This window comes from Ursus arctos, unplaced genomic scaffold (assembly GCF_023065955.2).
Source record: "Ursus arctos isolate Adak ecotype North America unplaced genomic scaffold, UrsArc2.0 scaffold_25, whole genome shotgun sequence".
Classification (NCBI taxonomy): domain Eukaryota; kingdom Metazoa; phylum Chordata; class Mammalia; order Carnivora; family Ursidae; genus Ursus; species Ursus arctos.
This window is the reverse complement of record NW_026622930.1, coordinates 3,875,569-3,892,706: the sequence shown is the minus strand read 5'-3', so window position 1 is coordinate 3,892,706 and position 17,138 is coordinate 3,875,569. Positions and strand designations below refer to the sequence as shown.

At 61.2% G+C, this 17,138-nt stretch overlaps 1 protein-coding gene across 13 annotated transcripts in view; it reads right to left on the bottom strand.

Moving 5' to 3' along the window:
• The window catches only part of LOC123001951 (uncharacterized), a 209,371-nt gene extending 197,859 nt beyond the window's left edge, over nt 1-11,512 (bottom strand). For 3 of the 13 annotated variants that reach the window (XR_007190290.2, XR_007190286.2, XR_006411317.3), the window contains exons 1-3: nt 11,334-11,452; nt 11,014-11,114; nt 10,616-10,767 (exon numbers count right to left, since the gene is read on the bottom strand). Coding sequence is in view for 2 of the 13 variants with exons in the window: in XM_048220178.2 (XP_048076135.1) it covers nt 5,804-5,972; nt 10,616-10,767; nt 11,014-11,114; nt 11,334-11,440 (529 nt within the window). In the remaining 11 variants the exon portion in view is untranslated. Of the gene's footprint in view, nt 1-5,803; nt 5,973-10,615; nt 10,768-11,013; nt 11,115-11,333 lie in introns of all 13 variants that reach the window. The other 10 variants (XR_006411313.3, XM_048220178.2, XR_008961457.1 and 7 more) reach the window with 9 other exon arrangements.
• Between the last annotated feature and the right edge of the window lie 5,626 nt (nt 11,513-17,138).

Sequence of the window (17,138 nt, the reverse complement as noted above, 5' to 3'; positions counted from 1 at the left end):
CCAGTTGTCTTCTCTCCCCGTCTTCCACAGTAACACAAGACGTAGCCATGCATTCACCGCCCAGACAAAAACAATGTTTCCAGCCTCCTTGGCAGCCAGGTGGGGCCACATAATGAACCGAAGCCTGGTCGATGGGTACAAGCAGGAGGACTGTGTTCAGCTTCCGGCTGTGCTCTCTCCTCCGTCTTGGATGGTAGGAGCTCAGGCAGCCACCTTAGACCCATGAGGACAGCAGAGCCACAAGACAGAAGGAGCCTGGACTGCCAACACCACGGAGTTGCTGTGGGAGCCTGGACCACGTCGGCTGGCTCATGAGGCAGAAGAGGAGGAACCCCCACCCTAAGTTAAGCACCTGACAACAGGTTTGCTGAGCCAGCTATCCCTGTGGTCCTGCATCAGGAGACCAACCAGGGAGGCCTTAGAGATGCTGAGGAGCCTGGATCTTATCCCAGGGTGGGGAGCCAGCGGAAAGGAGGGTTCTAAGCAGGGCAGTGATCTGATCCCATTCGTGTCTTTCAAACATCCACACGGATTGCAGCAGGCAGTTTGACCTCTGAAGTCTGGGAGGGGACGGGGCTCAGGCCAGGCTGGTGGCGGAGAGAGGGAGGAGGGTGGCTAGATCCAGGACGCATCCCAGAGGAGGGAGGGCACACGAGGAGAGGAGACGTGGGGCAACTGTGGGTTGGGCGGCTGGGGCGACAGATGCCGGCTCGGCAGGGCTGCTCCAGGTCTCAGCTCAGGGTGAAGTCTGAGGTGCCTGTGAGGTGTCCAAGTGCACATGTCCAGCAGGCAGGCCAGGATTTCAAAAGGTGGCATGGAGGCGTAAGCAGGGGACTCACCAGCTTGAAGTTAGTAGTAAATGCCAGGGAGGACATGAGGTCAGCGAAGAAGGGGGTCAGAAGGTCACAGGAAGGAGGGGGTGTGAGGACCTCCAGCAGTGGGCTGGTGGAGGGGCTGCTCAGAGGAGCCTGGGGAAAGCAGTCAGGGGAGGCAAGGGGAAGCCATGCAAGAGTGGGCTCCGGAAGCCCTGAGAGGGCGTGGCCGGCCGCCTGTGTCAGCGCAGCCGGGGGACCATCCTGGAGGAGGCCGGCCGTGCACCTCCTTATAAAGTGGCCGCCAGACCCATTGAGACAATGGCCAGGGGGCAAGGAGGAGCGGTGGTCAGACCACAGAGGATTCGGGAGAGGGGCTGCAGTGGGGGTCCTGCTCTGCAGCAGTTTTCCTGGAGCCGGAGGGGGTGTGGACAGCTGGCGGGAGTGGATCCAGGGTGGGCAGTTGGGGAGGCCCGCGGAGCCCCACGGAGCCTGGGGTGCAGGACGAGGGAGCTGGTAGAACACTCGGTGTTTTTCCAAGTCCCTGGTTTTTTTTGTGTGGGTTTTTTTTTTTTTTTTTTTTTTGCCACCTTCCGATCCAGACTGATTTTTACTAAACGTTGTTCTTAAATGCAATCCTTAATAGTCTCGCTTTTTAAAACTTGCTTTTTTTCCTAGGAGATGTTCTCCGTGAAGTCGCAGATTTGATGGGTTAACTTTTTTGCTGATACACATGACACCAAATAGCCAGCTGTGTAGACAGTCCATCCGCGCATCTCTAAGACGGTCTTGGGACCCCCTGGTCTACCACGCGTTTGACACTGAGATGGATGGAGGACCACAGGGCTGTCCCTGGTGTCAGGGGACCCCGGGGCAGACCCCGCCTCACCTCTCACCAGCAGGGTGACCTCAGGCAAGTTACAAAAGCCGTCCAGGCTCCACCTCCGTAAACTGGAGACAACACTCAAGAGTGGGTGTGAGGAGGGAGAGAAATCATCCGCCCAGAGCCCTTAGCAGAGAGCTGGCACTCAGGCCGAGAGGCACTGGGCACGGATGCTCCCCGGGACTGTTCATACAGATGCAGTCGAGCCAAGGTCCCACGGGACCTCCTGGTGCCCTGCCCAGCCTGCCTCACCCTGGCCCGGCCCAGCGAGGGCTGGAGCGTAGTCCAGCGAGCCTCTGGAAGACGTTACACCCCAGGAGCCACACGAGCAGAGCAGGAGCCTGTGTGCGCCCGTCTATGCCGCCCCCACCCCGGCGACATCGGCCCCTCTGAGGACCCACCGGTGAAGGATGCTCAGGACGGCGACGGGCCCGGCCTGGAAGGGCAGTGGGTAAACAGCTCGGCCCAGGGGCTGGAAACACACCATCCTGCCCGTTCTTCACCATTTTTCAAAGTGGTTCTCTCTGAGCTCCCAGGAGCTGCAAATAAAACCTCCCCCTTCCTGTCTGGGGAGGCCTCCTAAACTCCACCCTTGCACAGGTGGGAAACCGAGGCAGAACTCAAGAGAACAACCACTCCAGGGATGCCTGGGTGGCTCAGTCAGTTAAGCGTCTGCCTTTCGGCTCACGTCATGATTCCAGGGTGCTGAGATCAAGTCCTGTGTCGGGCTCTCCGCTCAGCGGGGAGCCTGCTTCTCCCTCGCCCTCTACCCCTCCCCCGTTCATATTCTCTCTCTCAAATAAATCTTTAAAAAAAATAAAAATAAAAATAAAAAACACCAGTCTGACCTGCCCCTGCCTATGGAAAGTGAAGGCCCGCGGGCCAGGGACTCCGTGCCATCCCCCAGCAGCAAAGAGGTCTGTGGCCTGTCTCTCGCTGCCACGGGATCAGGGAACCATTATCCTGGGGACTTTTCTCCCCAGGTAATACCCTGTCACCACGTAAAAGGGGGCACTGCAGACCTTGCCTCTCTCTTCTCTGCCAAGTTGACCACTCGTTCCACGGAAGCCGGGCACTCAGGCTGGGAGGCGGCTGTCCCCGCAGAGCAGAGGCCAGCTGAGTTCGGGGGCAGAGCTGGGCCAACACGTGCCTTCCTACACCAGACAAGCCCTCGGCAAAGGGCGCCCCGTCCTGTCTGCCTCCTCTACCCTCCGCACCGGCACCGCACCAAGCCCGTGGCTCCCCGAGGGGCCGGCTCTCCACACAGATAAGGCGTGTCTGTGATTAGTGTGCGGTCATCTGCCCCAGGACACCTGGCTCTCCAGAGCCGGGGACACCCCTCTGCCCTCTAGGGCCTCTCTAGGACTGTAGGGCAAAGGTGAGCCCCTGCCCAGCCCTGTTTCAATTCCTTCAAATTCTGAACTCACAGGGTCCAAAGAGCAGACCCAAACATACCTGTATAAAAATGTGTTTGCAAAGAACGTTCTCTACTCATGCTGGCCCTCTGCTTCCTTCCACTTTGGGGTTCTGGGCAGACTTTTAGAAGCAAACCTCTTACCAATTACCGAGAGCAAAACAACTCCCAGGAGATCCCAGCTGCCGCCAAGCAGAGCAAGCAACAAGCCCCTCTTGCAGCGAGTTTCCGCTCGGCCTCTAGAAATCCCAGGAGAGGCACATCATGCGAGCTCTGGCCGTGTCCACAGCCGACCCAGTCCCCTCCGGCCTGCACCCCGCCCGCTCTCAGCCCCAGCCATCGCTTGCCTCCCCCCCAGTTCCTGGACCAGGGGGAGCCCCTCAGCTGCCAGCAGCCAAGCCCAAGCCCCCAGACCACCAGCACATACGTCCAGAAGCTCCAGACAGAAAAGGGCGCAGTGGCCGGCTCAGACTCCCGGGACCCACCCTCTAAGGTGCAGTCACCCCCCACCCCTCACCATCCCTGCAGGCCCTCGGGTTCTGCGCAACACAGGCCAGAGCTCGTTTCTACACCACACAAGGATGCGGAGCATTCTGGGCCGAGGTCGTGTACTTGGTGGCGTGACACTGCCAAGGGGAGGAGGACTCTGGGAGGTCCGTCTGTCCTCTCCTGCCGCCCTGTTGTGGATCACTAAAGGGAAAAGCAGGAGGAAGGACCTTCAGATGTGCTCTGCTGATGGCCAGGGCCAGGGACGTGGGCCTCGCCGTGTCCCGGAATGATCCCAGTACGCTCCGAGCCGGGCCTTTCAGGAGCAGATTGGAAAATCCCCCGGAGCGGGTGGGGCCTTACCAGCTGCTTGGGAAAATGTCTTTTCAGAGCTTAAGGGTGGCATCTCCTTGCTTCCCTCTCATTCAGGCTGAAGGCGGCATAGCCCTGTGCTGCGGGCTGGAGGCTGGGGCCCCGGAGAGGAATCCAGCTCAGGACCCTGCTCTTGCCAGAGGGCCTCCACCCACAGCAGGAGGCAGTCCTGATGGGACACAGCATCAGTCATGCAGGATAACCAGGGCCGTGCACAGGGTGCAGGCTTGAAGGAGGAAAGGGGTCAGGGAAGGCTTCCTGGAGGAGGCAGCTCCTGAAGACCAAGTAGGAGTTAACCAGAAAATAAGTGGGGGAAGGGCATCCCAGGGGGCAAGAGCAGAGGTGCAAAGACCCCAAGGGGAAGCAGAAGCAGACTGTGAGCCAAGCTATGACAGAGGCTGTGCAACGGTGAAGGCAAGAGCAGGTGGGTGCCCCGTGGAGAGGTACATTGGGTGGACGCAGGGGCCAGTCCCGAGGGGGCCTCTGTGCCACGAGAAGCAGTATGGGCTTCACTTGGAGAGCAGTGCGGAGCCATGGAGGGCTTTAAGCTGGCAGTGACCCAGACTGGGTTTATATCTTAGAAATTCCAGTCCTGTGGCTGCCTGGCATAGGGCAGCATACAGGGAGCCAAGCCGTGGGGTGGGGAGACTGGGACTGTCCTTTCTGCATCCACAGCAGTATATTCCCAGCCCTTCCCCTCTGAACCCCTTCTCCAGCCTCACAGTCCTTCAAACTTGCCATGAATTCCCTACCTCTGAGCCTTTGCACATCCTGTTCCCTCTGCCTGGAGTGTCCTTCTTTGCCTTCGACCTGCACAACATGCGCTCAGGGGCAGCCAGAACGCCCACCCTGCTGTGCCTCCCTGTCCACCCCTCTTCTGGGAAGAATCCGTTGCCCCTTTAGACGGTGCCAGCAGAGACCTGCCCATGCCTCGGCTGTGAGAACCCTCTGGTCAGGAGGCGACCTCCCTGCCAGACCAGAAGCCCACTGAGGGCAGGGCTGTGCCTTGTGTCCCTTTGGATCCTAAGCCCTCAAGCAGGGCAGGGGGTGGGCTCTTGGGAAGGGCCTGGAAAGCTGGCAGCACGTCCTGGGAGACCTGGTTCTGAGGTCCCCTGGAGGCCCGTGACCTCAGCTCTAGCTCGCCCCTGAGCAGTTCATCCCCACGCTGGCAAGCTCGGTTTGTGTGCCCTGCCTTTCTCGGAGCGGGGTGGCAGGGACCAGCTCCGTTTCCCTTCCCCCTGGCAATCCTGAGCCCAGCACTGTGCTGAGGTGTGTCCAACACAACGTGAGAACCCACCCCTTCCAGCCTGGCCCCCAGGAGTCGCCCGATCTGTCTTGTTCTTGCTGTCCCTTGTCTGCTGGCCGGACAGAGAGTTTTAGTGGGAGACCCCAGGGCCCTGGGAACAGTAAGAATAGATACCATGAGGGGCCCCCCAGCTTCCCCAAGGGAAGGAGAACATCCTCCCCTGCTTCTGTACGTGCCCCCAAGTGCCAGCTGTTGCCATCAGTCCTCTGGAAAGTGGCTCAGTTGAATACGCTGGGCTCATGACCCCTCCCCAGGGCGGCCCATATCCAGCGACCCATCACCATGGGGCTATACAGGGCCAAGCCATTCACCCCAACCTGAGACAACTCTGAATGGCCATTAGATCTCCTCGGGGCTCCTCCGAGGATCCCACTGGGACAGGATCTCCCATTGCCCGGTGGGCTTCCTCTCCTTCCTGTCCCCAGTTCCTGACCCGGAGCACCGCCACACGCCCTCCTCTACCTCAAAGTCTGCGTCCTGGGAAACAGCCTCAGTTCTCACATGAAAATGGGACCTGGGAGTGGGCTCACCCACTGGCTGGCTGCCTTCGAGGACCCACTGCTGTTGCCAGGAGATAAAGGTGGGAGAATTGCAATGGTCCAGACGTTCACCAGGGCGGACCAGGCTGGACTTCCGGTGGGCGGACGCGTGTGGCAGGTGTGGCGCCTCAGGCTCCCAAGGAAAATGGGAAGACAGCCGCTGTAGGGGGAGTGGAACCGGATGGCTGTTGCAAAGTTCAGCTGATGCTTTGGGGAAACATAACACCGTCTATGGGGAAACTGTGAGGCCCCTCGGGCTACAACTCCCAGGACTTAGTGACACAAGTGGTCAGGATCCAAAGGTTAACACAGGCGGCTCTGCTCTGACAAGGTCAGGGCCGTGACTGGAGAATACTAAGATCCTGACAAATGGCATAGTGACTTCTGAGTTGATGCACCTAAAGCCTTGAGCCCCTGGAGTCCTCTAAGCTCTCCAAGCTGGCAAAAGTGGTCTATTTGTTCCTACAAGGGGCAAGGACTCCCACTTCCTTGAAGATGTCAGAGACTCCTCACTACAGGACAGCAGGCACCCCCCAAAATTCACCCCACCTCCCCTCCAGGCCAATGACTCAGGCCGAGTCACAGTATAACTCATCCAGGGTCATGAGAGAAAGAGGAGGGGCCGAGGACCCAGCCAGCACAGGACCGGGGTCTGAAGGCGCCAGACCGACGGGTGGACACCAGGTTGGCTCGGGGAGAGCTTATCTCTTGGGGAGCATGCCCGTCGGCTGCATCACGTCACGTCCCGGCAAGGAGCATGGGGGTCCGGAACTGAGCAGGGGGGCAGAGGACCCCACCCCGTGGAGCCTGAAGACCAGCCTCGGTGGCCGGGGCTATCGTCTGTCCCCTAGCCTGCCTCCTCCAAGCTCCCGTTAGGGAGACAGGCCCGCCCATCTAGAACTTACGTGAGGAGGCCACGCACCACCCAGATGGCCCACAGGACAGGCATCTCCAACCACTGCCAGCCGCGGGCACAGGGGCAGAGGGAGCCTCCCCAGGTCGCATCCCCTTCTGGGGGGCAGCCCACACCCCACGACCGGTCAGTGTAAGAGCAGAAAGCCCACCTGAGCCTCGGACCTCCTCCTCAGCTCGCTGTGGGGCCAGTGAGGGCCTCGCTGAGACTGATCACGGCTCAGCGTCCTACCTTCCGTTCCACTGATCCCGAGCCCACTGCCCGCCCATCAGAGCATCCGTGTGACCCCGTGGAGCACCGGGCCCCGCCCACCGCTGTGGCCTCTGACGTGAGCAAGGAGAAAGCTGCCCGCGTTGAGCTGCCGAGCAAGGAGGAGGCTGCAATGGCAGCCAGCCTCCCCTGACTCCCCTCTGGAGGGATGAGGGTCTAACCCAGGAAGCGAAGCAATGCTTCGGGAGGACTCGCGTCTGGCAGAGCAGGTCCCCGCCAGGTGAAGCGCAGGGTCCTCTCTGCCCCTGTGGGAGCATCTGTGCGGCTACAGACACCCTGGCCGTGCGTTCTCAGCCCCCCAGCCCCCAGAGCCCTTGTTGGCAGCTGTCGGGGAGTGAGGGGTGAGTGGACTTCAGCCTCTGTCTGTGCCTTTCCCCGCCTGAGCTGGCCCCCGCCTTCCTCCCTGACGCCTGCTGTGAGAGCCTGTCCTCTGCGCATCCAGCACACACCCACCCCCGAGTGGGGGCTGACGCACGCCACCCATCCACCCGACAACCGTCCAGGGGCACTGTGGGTCTGGGGTCTGTCTCTCCCAGCAAGAGCGGGAGCCCTGAGGGCAGGGGGTGTGGCAGAGGCACCCAGGGTCCTCAGCACCCAGGACAGGGCAAGGCACTCAGGGAATCAATCTGAGGAATCCAGAAAGCCTCAGTTTCCCTATTTGTGCACACGTGCCCTCGAGCAGCAGGCCTCTCGGGTTACACACCCAGGATCTAGGACCCACCCATGATTGGCTGGGGCCAGGATGTCCTGCTCTAGGGCCCAGGGAAATCCCTGTAGACTTGAGAAAAGCATGCATATGGGCGGTTAGGGGGGCCCCAGCCAGGCCCCCTGGGAGCCAAGGTCCCATGCCCGCTGCCCGCCCTCCAGCTGAAACCCTGGCCACTCCCCTGACCCAGAAATGCCACCCTCGCCTATTGTACAAGATGACACCAGCCACAAACGTGGGTCTCCCCGGTACCCCCCAGGCCCCGGTCGGGCCCCACTGCCCCCAGTAGCTGGATTTCCTCCCTGCCCCCGAATCATTGAGGTGTGCACTCACGGCCCGGGGCTGGCGCGCTGGGCAGCTCCAGAGGCGCGTGCTGCGTAAACATTCCTACCGTTAATGTTTCCAAAGAGGCTGCTCCCAGGGGACCCCGGCTTCCTGCTCCTCTTGCCTTGGTGTGGGAACAGGTGCGTCCCAGAGACGTTCTTGTCAGGGGGAGGTTGGAGTCGTGGTGGGTCAGGCAAGGCAGAAGGCTACTGGTCCCCACCCAGCAAGGCCACATCGAGCGCCTGCTGTCTGCCAGGCCCCGGGCCGGGTACAAGTGTGACAGGCCGGGAAGCACAGGCTCGGAGTGGGGGCGGCCTGCACCAAGTCACAGAGCTGGGGGATCGCAACAGTGGGGCTCAAACTTAGGCCTGGCTGGTGTCCACGTTCCCTCCCTGCAGGAGAGCCTGCAGGCCATGACCTTGGAGTGAAGCCAAGGACCGATGCCCCATCTCCGTCTGCAGCTTTGATTCTGCTGGGAAAAAAACTCTACACCCTGAGTTTCCCTCATCTGCCTTAGGACCCCCGGCCTGGCAGATGGCGTGGGGGACCCCTGCTATGTCACACACAGCTTCAGGGGGCCCGAGCAAGGGCCTGTGCCTCTCTGAGCCTCGGTACCCCCATCCTTGGAGGGTCATCAAGGCCCCAGCGCACTAACGCATCAATAGGTACCCCCGCATGGACAGAATCCTCCCCCAAAGAGCACCGTTTGCTGAGTGAATTGGAAGGGTCCGGAGAGGAGGCAAGGGGCGAGTCTGGGGTCGCAGCTGGGACTCCGCCCACGAAGGGAGAGCCCTCTTCATTGGAGTGTGCCCTCTGGAAGGTGGTGAGTTCTCCAGCTGAGCTGGGAGCACCCAGGGAGGAGACGGGGACAGGCACCAAGGCCCCAGGAGAGCGCCCACTGAGCCCCAGGCCCATGCTGGGACTGTTCACTCCGGCTCCCAGAGGTAACAATACGGAGGGGGCCAAGCGCTCCGGACCCAGCTGCCTGCTTCTACTGATGGGGCCACCCTTTCCTCGCCTCCAACCCTTCCTTTCTGTGTCCAAATACCACTTCTTGTGTGGAGCGATGGTAACAGTAGACAGTAGCTGCTGTTCTGTTTTTGTTTTCAATGTTCTTACTTGGCAAATCTCAAGTTGGCACCCTATGACAGGAACTAAAGTTGATTTTTGAAATTTTAATTGTTTGCGAAATCCTCAGGCCCAGGACTTTGGAGGAATCTCTTGTTTAATTCTAACAACACCCCCTCGGGACGGGGCTCATCGCACCCATTTTACAGATGAAGGATGGGCGGGAGAGGACTTGCCCCAGATCTCAGCCTGTAGGCTGGGTGGGGGGTGGGGGGAGCTTGAACCCAGCCGACCGGCCCTCCTCCGTGGCTGGAGGCCTCCCTGCTCCTGCTCCGCCAGCAGCGGAAGAAGGGGTCCTTCTCCAGTCCTCGTATTGTCACTACCCAGGGCTTTTTCTTCCCCAGCTCCCCCGTAGCCTGAGGGCACCCCAGGAAGCCCCACTCCCACCTTCTCCCAGCCAACTAAACAACCAGGGCTCCCGGGAACAGCCTCACTGTCCAGACTCACCCCTCCTGGCCTCTCCGGCCCCTGAGCCTCCCCCCAGAACCAGACTCGGGCCCACGGCCATGGGGGCTTGGCTTGGGCCTGTGCAGCAGGGGGTCCCAGGCCACCCCGCCTGGGCCACCGGCAGCCCGCTGTCCTGAAATGGCTTGGACCAAAGACCCAACTGCAGTTTCTCAATGACAATGAGGACACGTTGTTTTCGGTGGCCAGGGGCCAAGGGCTCTGACTGTGGTCTTGCCTGGCCTGCCTGGAGAGACATCTGGGAAGGGGGTGTGGCTGCACCAGCCCCTCCTGGGCAGCCGCATCCTCAGCGCTCAATGCCCTCAGGACAAGCTGGCCCCGGTCACGCTGCCCTCCCTTCGGGCTCCTTCAATAAACACCAAACTCCGCAGGTTGACATCCGAGGCCCCGGCACGTCCCTCGCACCTGATTTCCCACACCCCATGCCATGCATCCTGAGGTCAGCCGGATCCCATCCGTTCCCTTGTTCATGCTGATCCTGGAGCCTGCGTGCCTCACTTCCTGCCCAGCCCATCAGCTCTGCAAACTCCCACCCCGGTCCCAGTGCCCACTGCGGTGGCACCGACCTCCTCCCTGAGGCCCTCCTGGTGCCCCCTGGGACTTCTCTTCCTGCTCTGAGTCCACGTGGCCCCTTCTCAGAGCCCTGGTGTTTTCACCTGTAAAACAGGCACAGTAATGGTACCTAGCTCAGCAGGTGGGGTGAGGACCGAGTAAATGAGACCCTTGGTGAAAATCCGGGCCCACTCACACTGAGCAGCTGCTCGATCCAAGGTGGGCTGATTCCTGCCATCGTTACTGTGCTTCCCCACCACATGGGCAACTTCTGCTCCTTTCCCACCTACCTCACGGGGGCTGGTCTTCCCCAGAGGTCTCTCTACACCTGTCGGCCTCCCCCTCTCCACCCTCCCTGAGCAATGCCACCCACTCCCACAGCCGTAGCCACCACCGCAGCTGTCCCCAGGGGCCACCCTCCTGGGCTCTGTGCTGTCGTGTTCACCTGGAAGACCCTCAGGGCCTCAGAGCCGACATTTCCAACACCGCCACGTTCCCCACCTGCTCCTGTCCAGGGGACTCTGCTGGTTAGTGCCAGAACATCGGTTCCAGTCCCATCTTGGCATGAAATCCTGTACCACTTAGGAATGCCTTTGGCTGCAAATAATAGAAGGCACAGTGAATAGTGACTTAACCAAAGATGGGCTCGTTCTTCTGGTATAATGAGGGGTCTGCAGTGACTGGCTGCCGGCTGTTGTTCGACAGCCCCAGGCCAGCCCCTGATGATTTCGTGTCACGTGAACCCCATTGTTGCAAAATGCCTGCCCCTGCTCCAACCCCTCAAACAATGTCCAAAGGCAAGAAGCAGGAGGAGGTACAGGGAGGGCATTCCTCTTCACATACCTTCTCTTATCAGGGAGGACAAAACTTTTCCCAGAGGCTTCCAGTAAATGTCCCCTTGCATCTCGCTGGACAGACCTGGCTCCTCGGAGTGGCCGCCCCTGCTGCAAGGGAGCCCGGGAGGGCCGTTAGCTACCACCACCAAGCACCCAGGCACCGGGCAGAAACCCGGACTCCTCTCTCCGCCACCCCGGCCTCCCGCAGCCCTGCACCCCACCTCTCTGCCCTCCTCCCTCCCATCCCTCCCTGCTCAGCACTGGGCTCCCTCTTCTCCCCTGTCCTGGACCCACTGAACAAGCAGAGTGATAGTTTAAAATCCAAACCTTTCCATGACTCCTGACTTCTCTAGGAAACACTCGAGCTCCTTCATGTGTCCCCCAAGGCCTCCCGACCCGGCCCTGGCTACCTTTCTAAATGTTCCCCCCACCATTTGCCAATAACCTGCAGGCTTACTGAGGATTTCCCAGATGGACCCTGGCCGGGCATGAGCACGAATGAGCACACGTGGCTTCGGTGGGCGGGGATTCCAGGACACCAGGAGGGGTGGGGAGGTCAGCAGGGCGGGGAAGGAGCCCACAGAGGGTGGCCGCTGGGGGAATACGCCCGGAACTCTGGTGTCCTGTCTGAAGGGCAAGGAGCCAGTGCTGAGGTCTGCTTCTGGGCTGGACAGGGTGGGCCTCAATTCTCCGGAACTTCTGGGCTGAACTGCTCCCTCGGGCAAAGTGATACAGGCTCCGGGAGCAGACGCCCGCCCTGTTCCACATAAGCAGGCAGGAGGGCGAGCGGACACAGGGCAGTGGGCTCCCTCCCGACGGCCCAGCACACCTGCCTCCTTTCAGGGATCCCATCCCTGCGGTTCCTGCCCCGGGCCTCCCCACAAGCCTTTCTGGAGGCTCCCCTCCCTCCCACACACCCACCTGAGCACCTAGCCCGGCCCAGCCAGCCTCACTCCATCTCTGGGACTAAGAACTCCATGCTTTCCCAAGTGGAACCCATCCTTCCCCTAGCCCTGGCCCAGTTCTGGCTTGAACACCGACCCCCCTCCCCCGTCAGTCTGCATCCCCCACCCTTGCTGGGGCTCCAGGCCTCAGGCACATCCCCAACCCCTGAAAGGGGAGGCAGGAGGGCAGGGGAGAACACAGCTCCCTTCCCACCCCATGTACAGCTCCCTCAGGCAATAGAGCTGTCCCCCCCGCTTCTGCTGGGGGCTAGAGACCGGGGGGGGGGATGCACAGCTGAGCAGGGTGGGAGGAAGAGAGCCCAGACTGACCACCCAGCCCTCTGTGGCAGGATGCGACACGGCAGCCCTAGCCAGGAGGGAGCCCGGTCTTCAGAGCTACCACCGCTGAGGCCAAATCCTCCATCGCCATAGAACGCGGCTGCAGCGTGAACAAGCCACTTCACCTCTGGGGCCTCCGTCTCCGCATGAGGAGAATGGGCACCACCACACCCACGTCACAGGCTGGCTCCGATGGAGGCACATGGCGTGTGCACACCCAGGTGGCCACGGCAATGGCAGGCAGAGCCGGGCCTGGTCCCAGGTCTCAGGGCGGATGAATAGGGGAGAGGCCGCCTAGCCTCCCCCTGAGGTCCCCCCAGCCACCCCTGGCTGCGCTGCCTCCCTCCTCACCCTGAGAGGCCCAGCCCAAATGCCATCTCTCCCAAGCACTGGCCAGGGAGGGCAGCTTCCTGCCCAGGCCCCTCTACTCTGCACAGCCAAGTCTCAGGACTACAAGTGTCCTCACCAGTCACCCCACTAGACCGCCAGCTCCAGCAGGCAGGCCTGAGCCTCCCCCATGCCTACAGGGGCTCCCTCCTCCCGGTGTCTCGGTTGCCCCGCTCTCCATCCAGGCCCTGGGGACTCCTCTCTCAGGCCTCACCCTGCAGGCAGCCCCAGCTCACGATCAAGGCACAGGACAGGGCCAGGGGGGCCCAGGCTGCGGGGGTCAGGCAGCAGGGCCTGGGGGTGTGGTAGGGGGTGTGTCTATGATCAGGCAGCCTGGAGTTGCAATTCATCTTTGGGGGCATTCCTCACATTCCCTCTCATCTCCCTGCAGCAGAGCAGAATCCAAGATGGGACGTCCCTTTGAGACCATCTGGAGGCGGGAAGGTGGAGGCCCAGAGAAGGCACAGATGTGTCTGAGGTGGCACAGCAAGCTCACACCGGAGCCAAGCACAGAGCCTGGGCCTTGTGCCCCCAGCCCAGGAGGCCTCCTCACCCTCACTTCACCTGGTGGCCTCTGTGAGCAGAACCTGGGCCCCGGGAAGGAACCAGGAACTAGGGGCTGAGCCTCAAAGCCACTTCCCTTTACCAAGCCTCAGATTCCCCTTCAGAAAGTGGTCAGTGGGGGCTCCTGGGAGACCTACCAGCTTCTGTAGTGCACACGGCAGAGGAGGGTCAGTTGGAAAGGGCATTTGTGGCCTGAGTGCCCTGTGATGGGAGAGAAGGAGACCCCCACTTCCCCACCCCATCGGCTCCAGTCTGTCTAACCGGCCTCTGAACTCTGGGTGATGGGCAGGCGGGGGGCACCCTAGAAGCAGAGAAAGGGTGGTAGGCATGAGCTGCCAAGACCCTCACTACCCCCTGAGGCCCTCCCCCCAGGCCCACCTCCGTTCCGTGGGCTCTGAGGGCTGATGGGGGGTCCAGTCCTGTGGCGATGTCCCTGGCCGGGTGGTGCCTGTGTGTGGGTGTGGGGTGGCTGCCAGCTCTCTGGGTGTCTCACTAATTGTACCCTGGGGTGTGGTCCACTGTGGGCACCGGAGCCCACGAAGCAGATGGCGGGGGCAGTGACTTGGGCGGAGGCGAGGCCGGGAAAGCCCCAGGCGGCAGGGCTGGGTCGGTGACAGGCGGCCCAGCGCCCAGGCCGAGGACAGGACACTGTGTTTTGATTATTTCCAGTTTCCTGACCCCCAAGTAGTGATTTAATGTTCCTGTTTACTCCAAGGGTTAGAACAGAAGGCGGGACGGCTAAGCTGGCCTCCTTGGCCTCCCCTGGCGTCACCCCTAAACTCCCAGCAAAGAAGCAGTCGGAGGGAGCAAAGGGTCCTGGGGGAGAGTGTGAGTCCTCTGGGTGCATTGGGGATGTCATATGGGCTCAGGGCCAGCCCTTGCACAAAGCAGGTCCTGCCAGGGGTTGAAGGGCATGACCTGCCCGAAGCATGGCTGGGTGACCCCCAGAGCTGGCCTGAGAGACCCCCTGACTGTGGGAGCCCAGGGCTCACTCGCCCAGCTCCACCTGGTTAAAGGCCGGTGTGTCCACATTCCTGGACCTCCCTGACATGACCCGGGGCTTGGACTTTGGCTGGGACCCTGTCCCCACTCAGAGTGTGAGTACATTTCAGGGACTGCCTGGTAGGCAGAGCCAGGAGTCTGTGGCTGGCTGGGAGGGGCTCCAGGAGGTCATAAGCCCAGCTCCTTGCTCCGGAAATCTTGGCACAGAGGGGCCGGCTTGTAAAAGCACTCCAAATGGGGCCTTCCATAAGCACCCTCTGAGGTCGAGGCCGTGCATGGCAACGTGAGGGGTGGAGCTTTTTACAATTACATGTAATCCAGTTTTGTTGTTTAAATCAACACCAGTTCACGTCATTGTTGGCAAAAAGTTTAAATGCTGGTATACTTTCTGCCCAGGGACGTCCTATCTTCGAGGGTCTGTTCCTTTACTTTAAGAAGCATCCACCAGGACTGGGCGGGTGCTAGGACCACAGACAAGTGTCTGGAGGAAAGATGCAGGTGAGGGAGGGGCCGCAGCTGGGGCTGGGCTGGGAGGGCCCCTCGAGGGAGGACCACAGAGGGGATGGTGGGGGAACCGTGGCCCAAGCAACGGGGCCAGTCCCACGGAGACACATGAGGGCTCAGCACGAGATGCTCCCCAGACACAGCCTTGGAGGTCTCGAGGCTCCAGAGGCGCACAGAGCCCAGGAGCACTACCCAGAGGACCCACGTGCACCCAAAGTCACCATGACTCCTGCTCCCCATAAGCTACCAAGGGGACAGCAGAGTCACAGAGGATAGACGTGGGACTCAAGGATCCTAGCAGCTCAGGGTCCCCCACAGGGTAACAGGGACCAGCTCCCCTGTGCCACTGGCAGTCTTCAGTTGGCCTTGAGCCGAGACCGAGAGGCCAAGGGAAAGGTCTCCTCTAGGTGCCGTCCCCCGTTGCCCTGCGTATCACCAAGATCCTGGGGTGCACAGCCAGGCAGGCCCAAGAGGTCACAGCCCAGCCCCATCTCCGCCTCTGAGGTCCTGTTCAACCATGGACTCAGTTTCCCCTTCACTGAAATCAGAGTTGACCCCGAGGACCCCGCGAGTGCCCCATCACCCTCCACGGAGGGGCGAGTCGGTAATGCAGGAGCTCGTCTCTGGAACCGGGCCCTTCGTGTCCACGAAGGTCACTCCTTAGCCCCAGTCCACAGGCATGCACTAAACTGAGGTCCTTTTGTTCACGCGGCCCTGGTGTCCAGCCCCTGCCCCACCACTTACAGCAGTGTGGTTTCACGCAAGCTTCCTGACCTCTCTGAGCCTGAGGCCCTGAGAGTCGGTACCGACAGACGTGGGAAGTCGGAGGCGGCACCAAGGCGACGCGGCTCTGAAGGACACTGAAACCGTAAGAACCGTAAGGAGTCCCCGGGCCCCTGGGAGGCAGCATGGCAGTTATCAGCCGGACTCCCCTTCAAGCGTTCAGCGACAGGAGGGCAGGTCTGGGGACACACAGACTCCACTTTGAAGCCCAGTCCTGACATTGGCCAACCGTCTCCTCCATGCAGGCCTCCCAGGTGGGGCCGGTGAGAGGACAGAGCGAGACGAAGGGGTGCCCAGGGCATAAGGGGTGCTCAGGAAGCATCCCTCGTGAGCCTGAATGCAGGCGGGATGCGTCCGAACTGGCTGGGCAATGTGGCCCCAGAGGCGGAGACCCCACCCCAGAGCTGAGCAGTCACTGCCCCGCCCCGCCCGCGACCCCCTTTCGGGGTAAACCCCCACTGCCGTTTGGGGAGACACTTGGATGGGGCAGTGGGGGGAGGGGGACACAGTGGGGAGAGGGCGCTGTTTGTGGAAAGAAGCGGAACAATTAAAGCCAGCCGTTCAAAGTTAGAGTCCCTTTTTCCAGAGTGGTTGTTTAGAAGGAAAAAAACGTCATCCAAATCACAGCCGAGAAAACCTGTAATTGCCAGAGAAATGGGGGTCGGTGGCCAAGAAGGATTGCAAAACCACGGCCCCGGGGAGCCGCGTGCTTGCGCCAAGCCCTGCAGAGCCGCGGCACGGGGCACCTTTCCGGGTGCCTGCCTGGCCTCGAGGTCGGGAACCTAGACCCACACCTTGGACGTCCATCCGTGCCCTCCTCTGGGACAGGAAGAGACACAACCTGACCGGTCAGGTCAGGGTCCTTCGCGGTTTGCAAAGTGAGGCTTTGGGGGGAGGGTCCTAGAATCAGGAGGTGGGGAGGGGGTGGGGTGCATTGTGGGGAGAGGTTGGGGGTGGCTCTGACCTCAGCGTTGGGTCCAAGGGTCCAGGGCTGCAGTGAGAAATCTGTAGGTGCTGGCAGGGGTGGGAGTCCAGTTCCAGCCACAAGGGGAAGGAAGGGAGCCGGTCACTGTGTGCCTGAGAAAGGGACCCATGTCTCCCTGCTCCCTGAACCCCTGCATCCTGCCATTGCTCCAACAGCCCGCCCGCCTCAGGACATCCCTGCCATCCCCTGGGCCATGCAGGCCACACTGCCAGGCCAGCTCCATTCCCTGGACCCCTGAATCCAGGGGATCACGTTCTATTTCCCCAACTACAGCTCAGCCCCGGGCAATCCGGCTCCAAGAGCCCTGGCAGCTCCCACCCTGCTGTCCCACCTGCTACCCAGGGTCTCAACAGCGGTTGCGGGACCTTAAGTGACCCTCACAACAGTTTGCTGCCCACCTACTGTGGGTGCTGGGCAGGGAGCACTCAGGGGAGAACCAGGCAAGTGCCCCATGAGGACCCACGACTCATAGGAAGGGCTGGTGCCTGTGGGCCGCAGTCTGCCACGGCCTCCCTCCCCAGCCCTGTGTGTCGGATGCCCACAGCCCTCCACAGAGAAGATTTGGGAGAGGAAGTGAAGGAAGAGGCTGTGTGCTGGTTTGGTAGTCTCTACCAGCTCCCACCA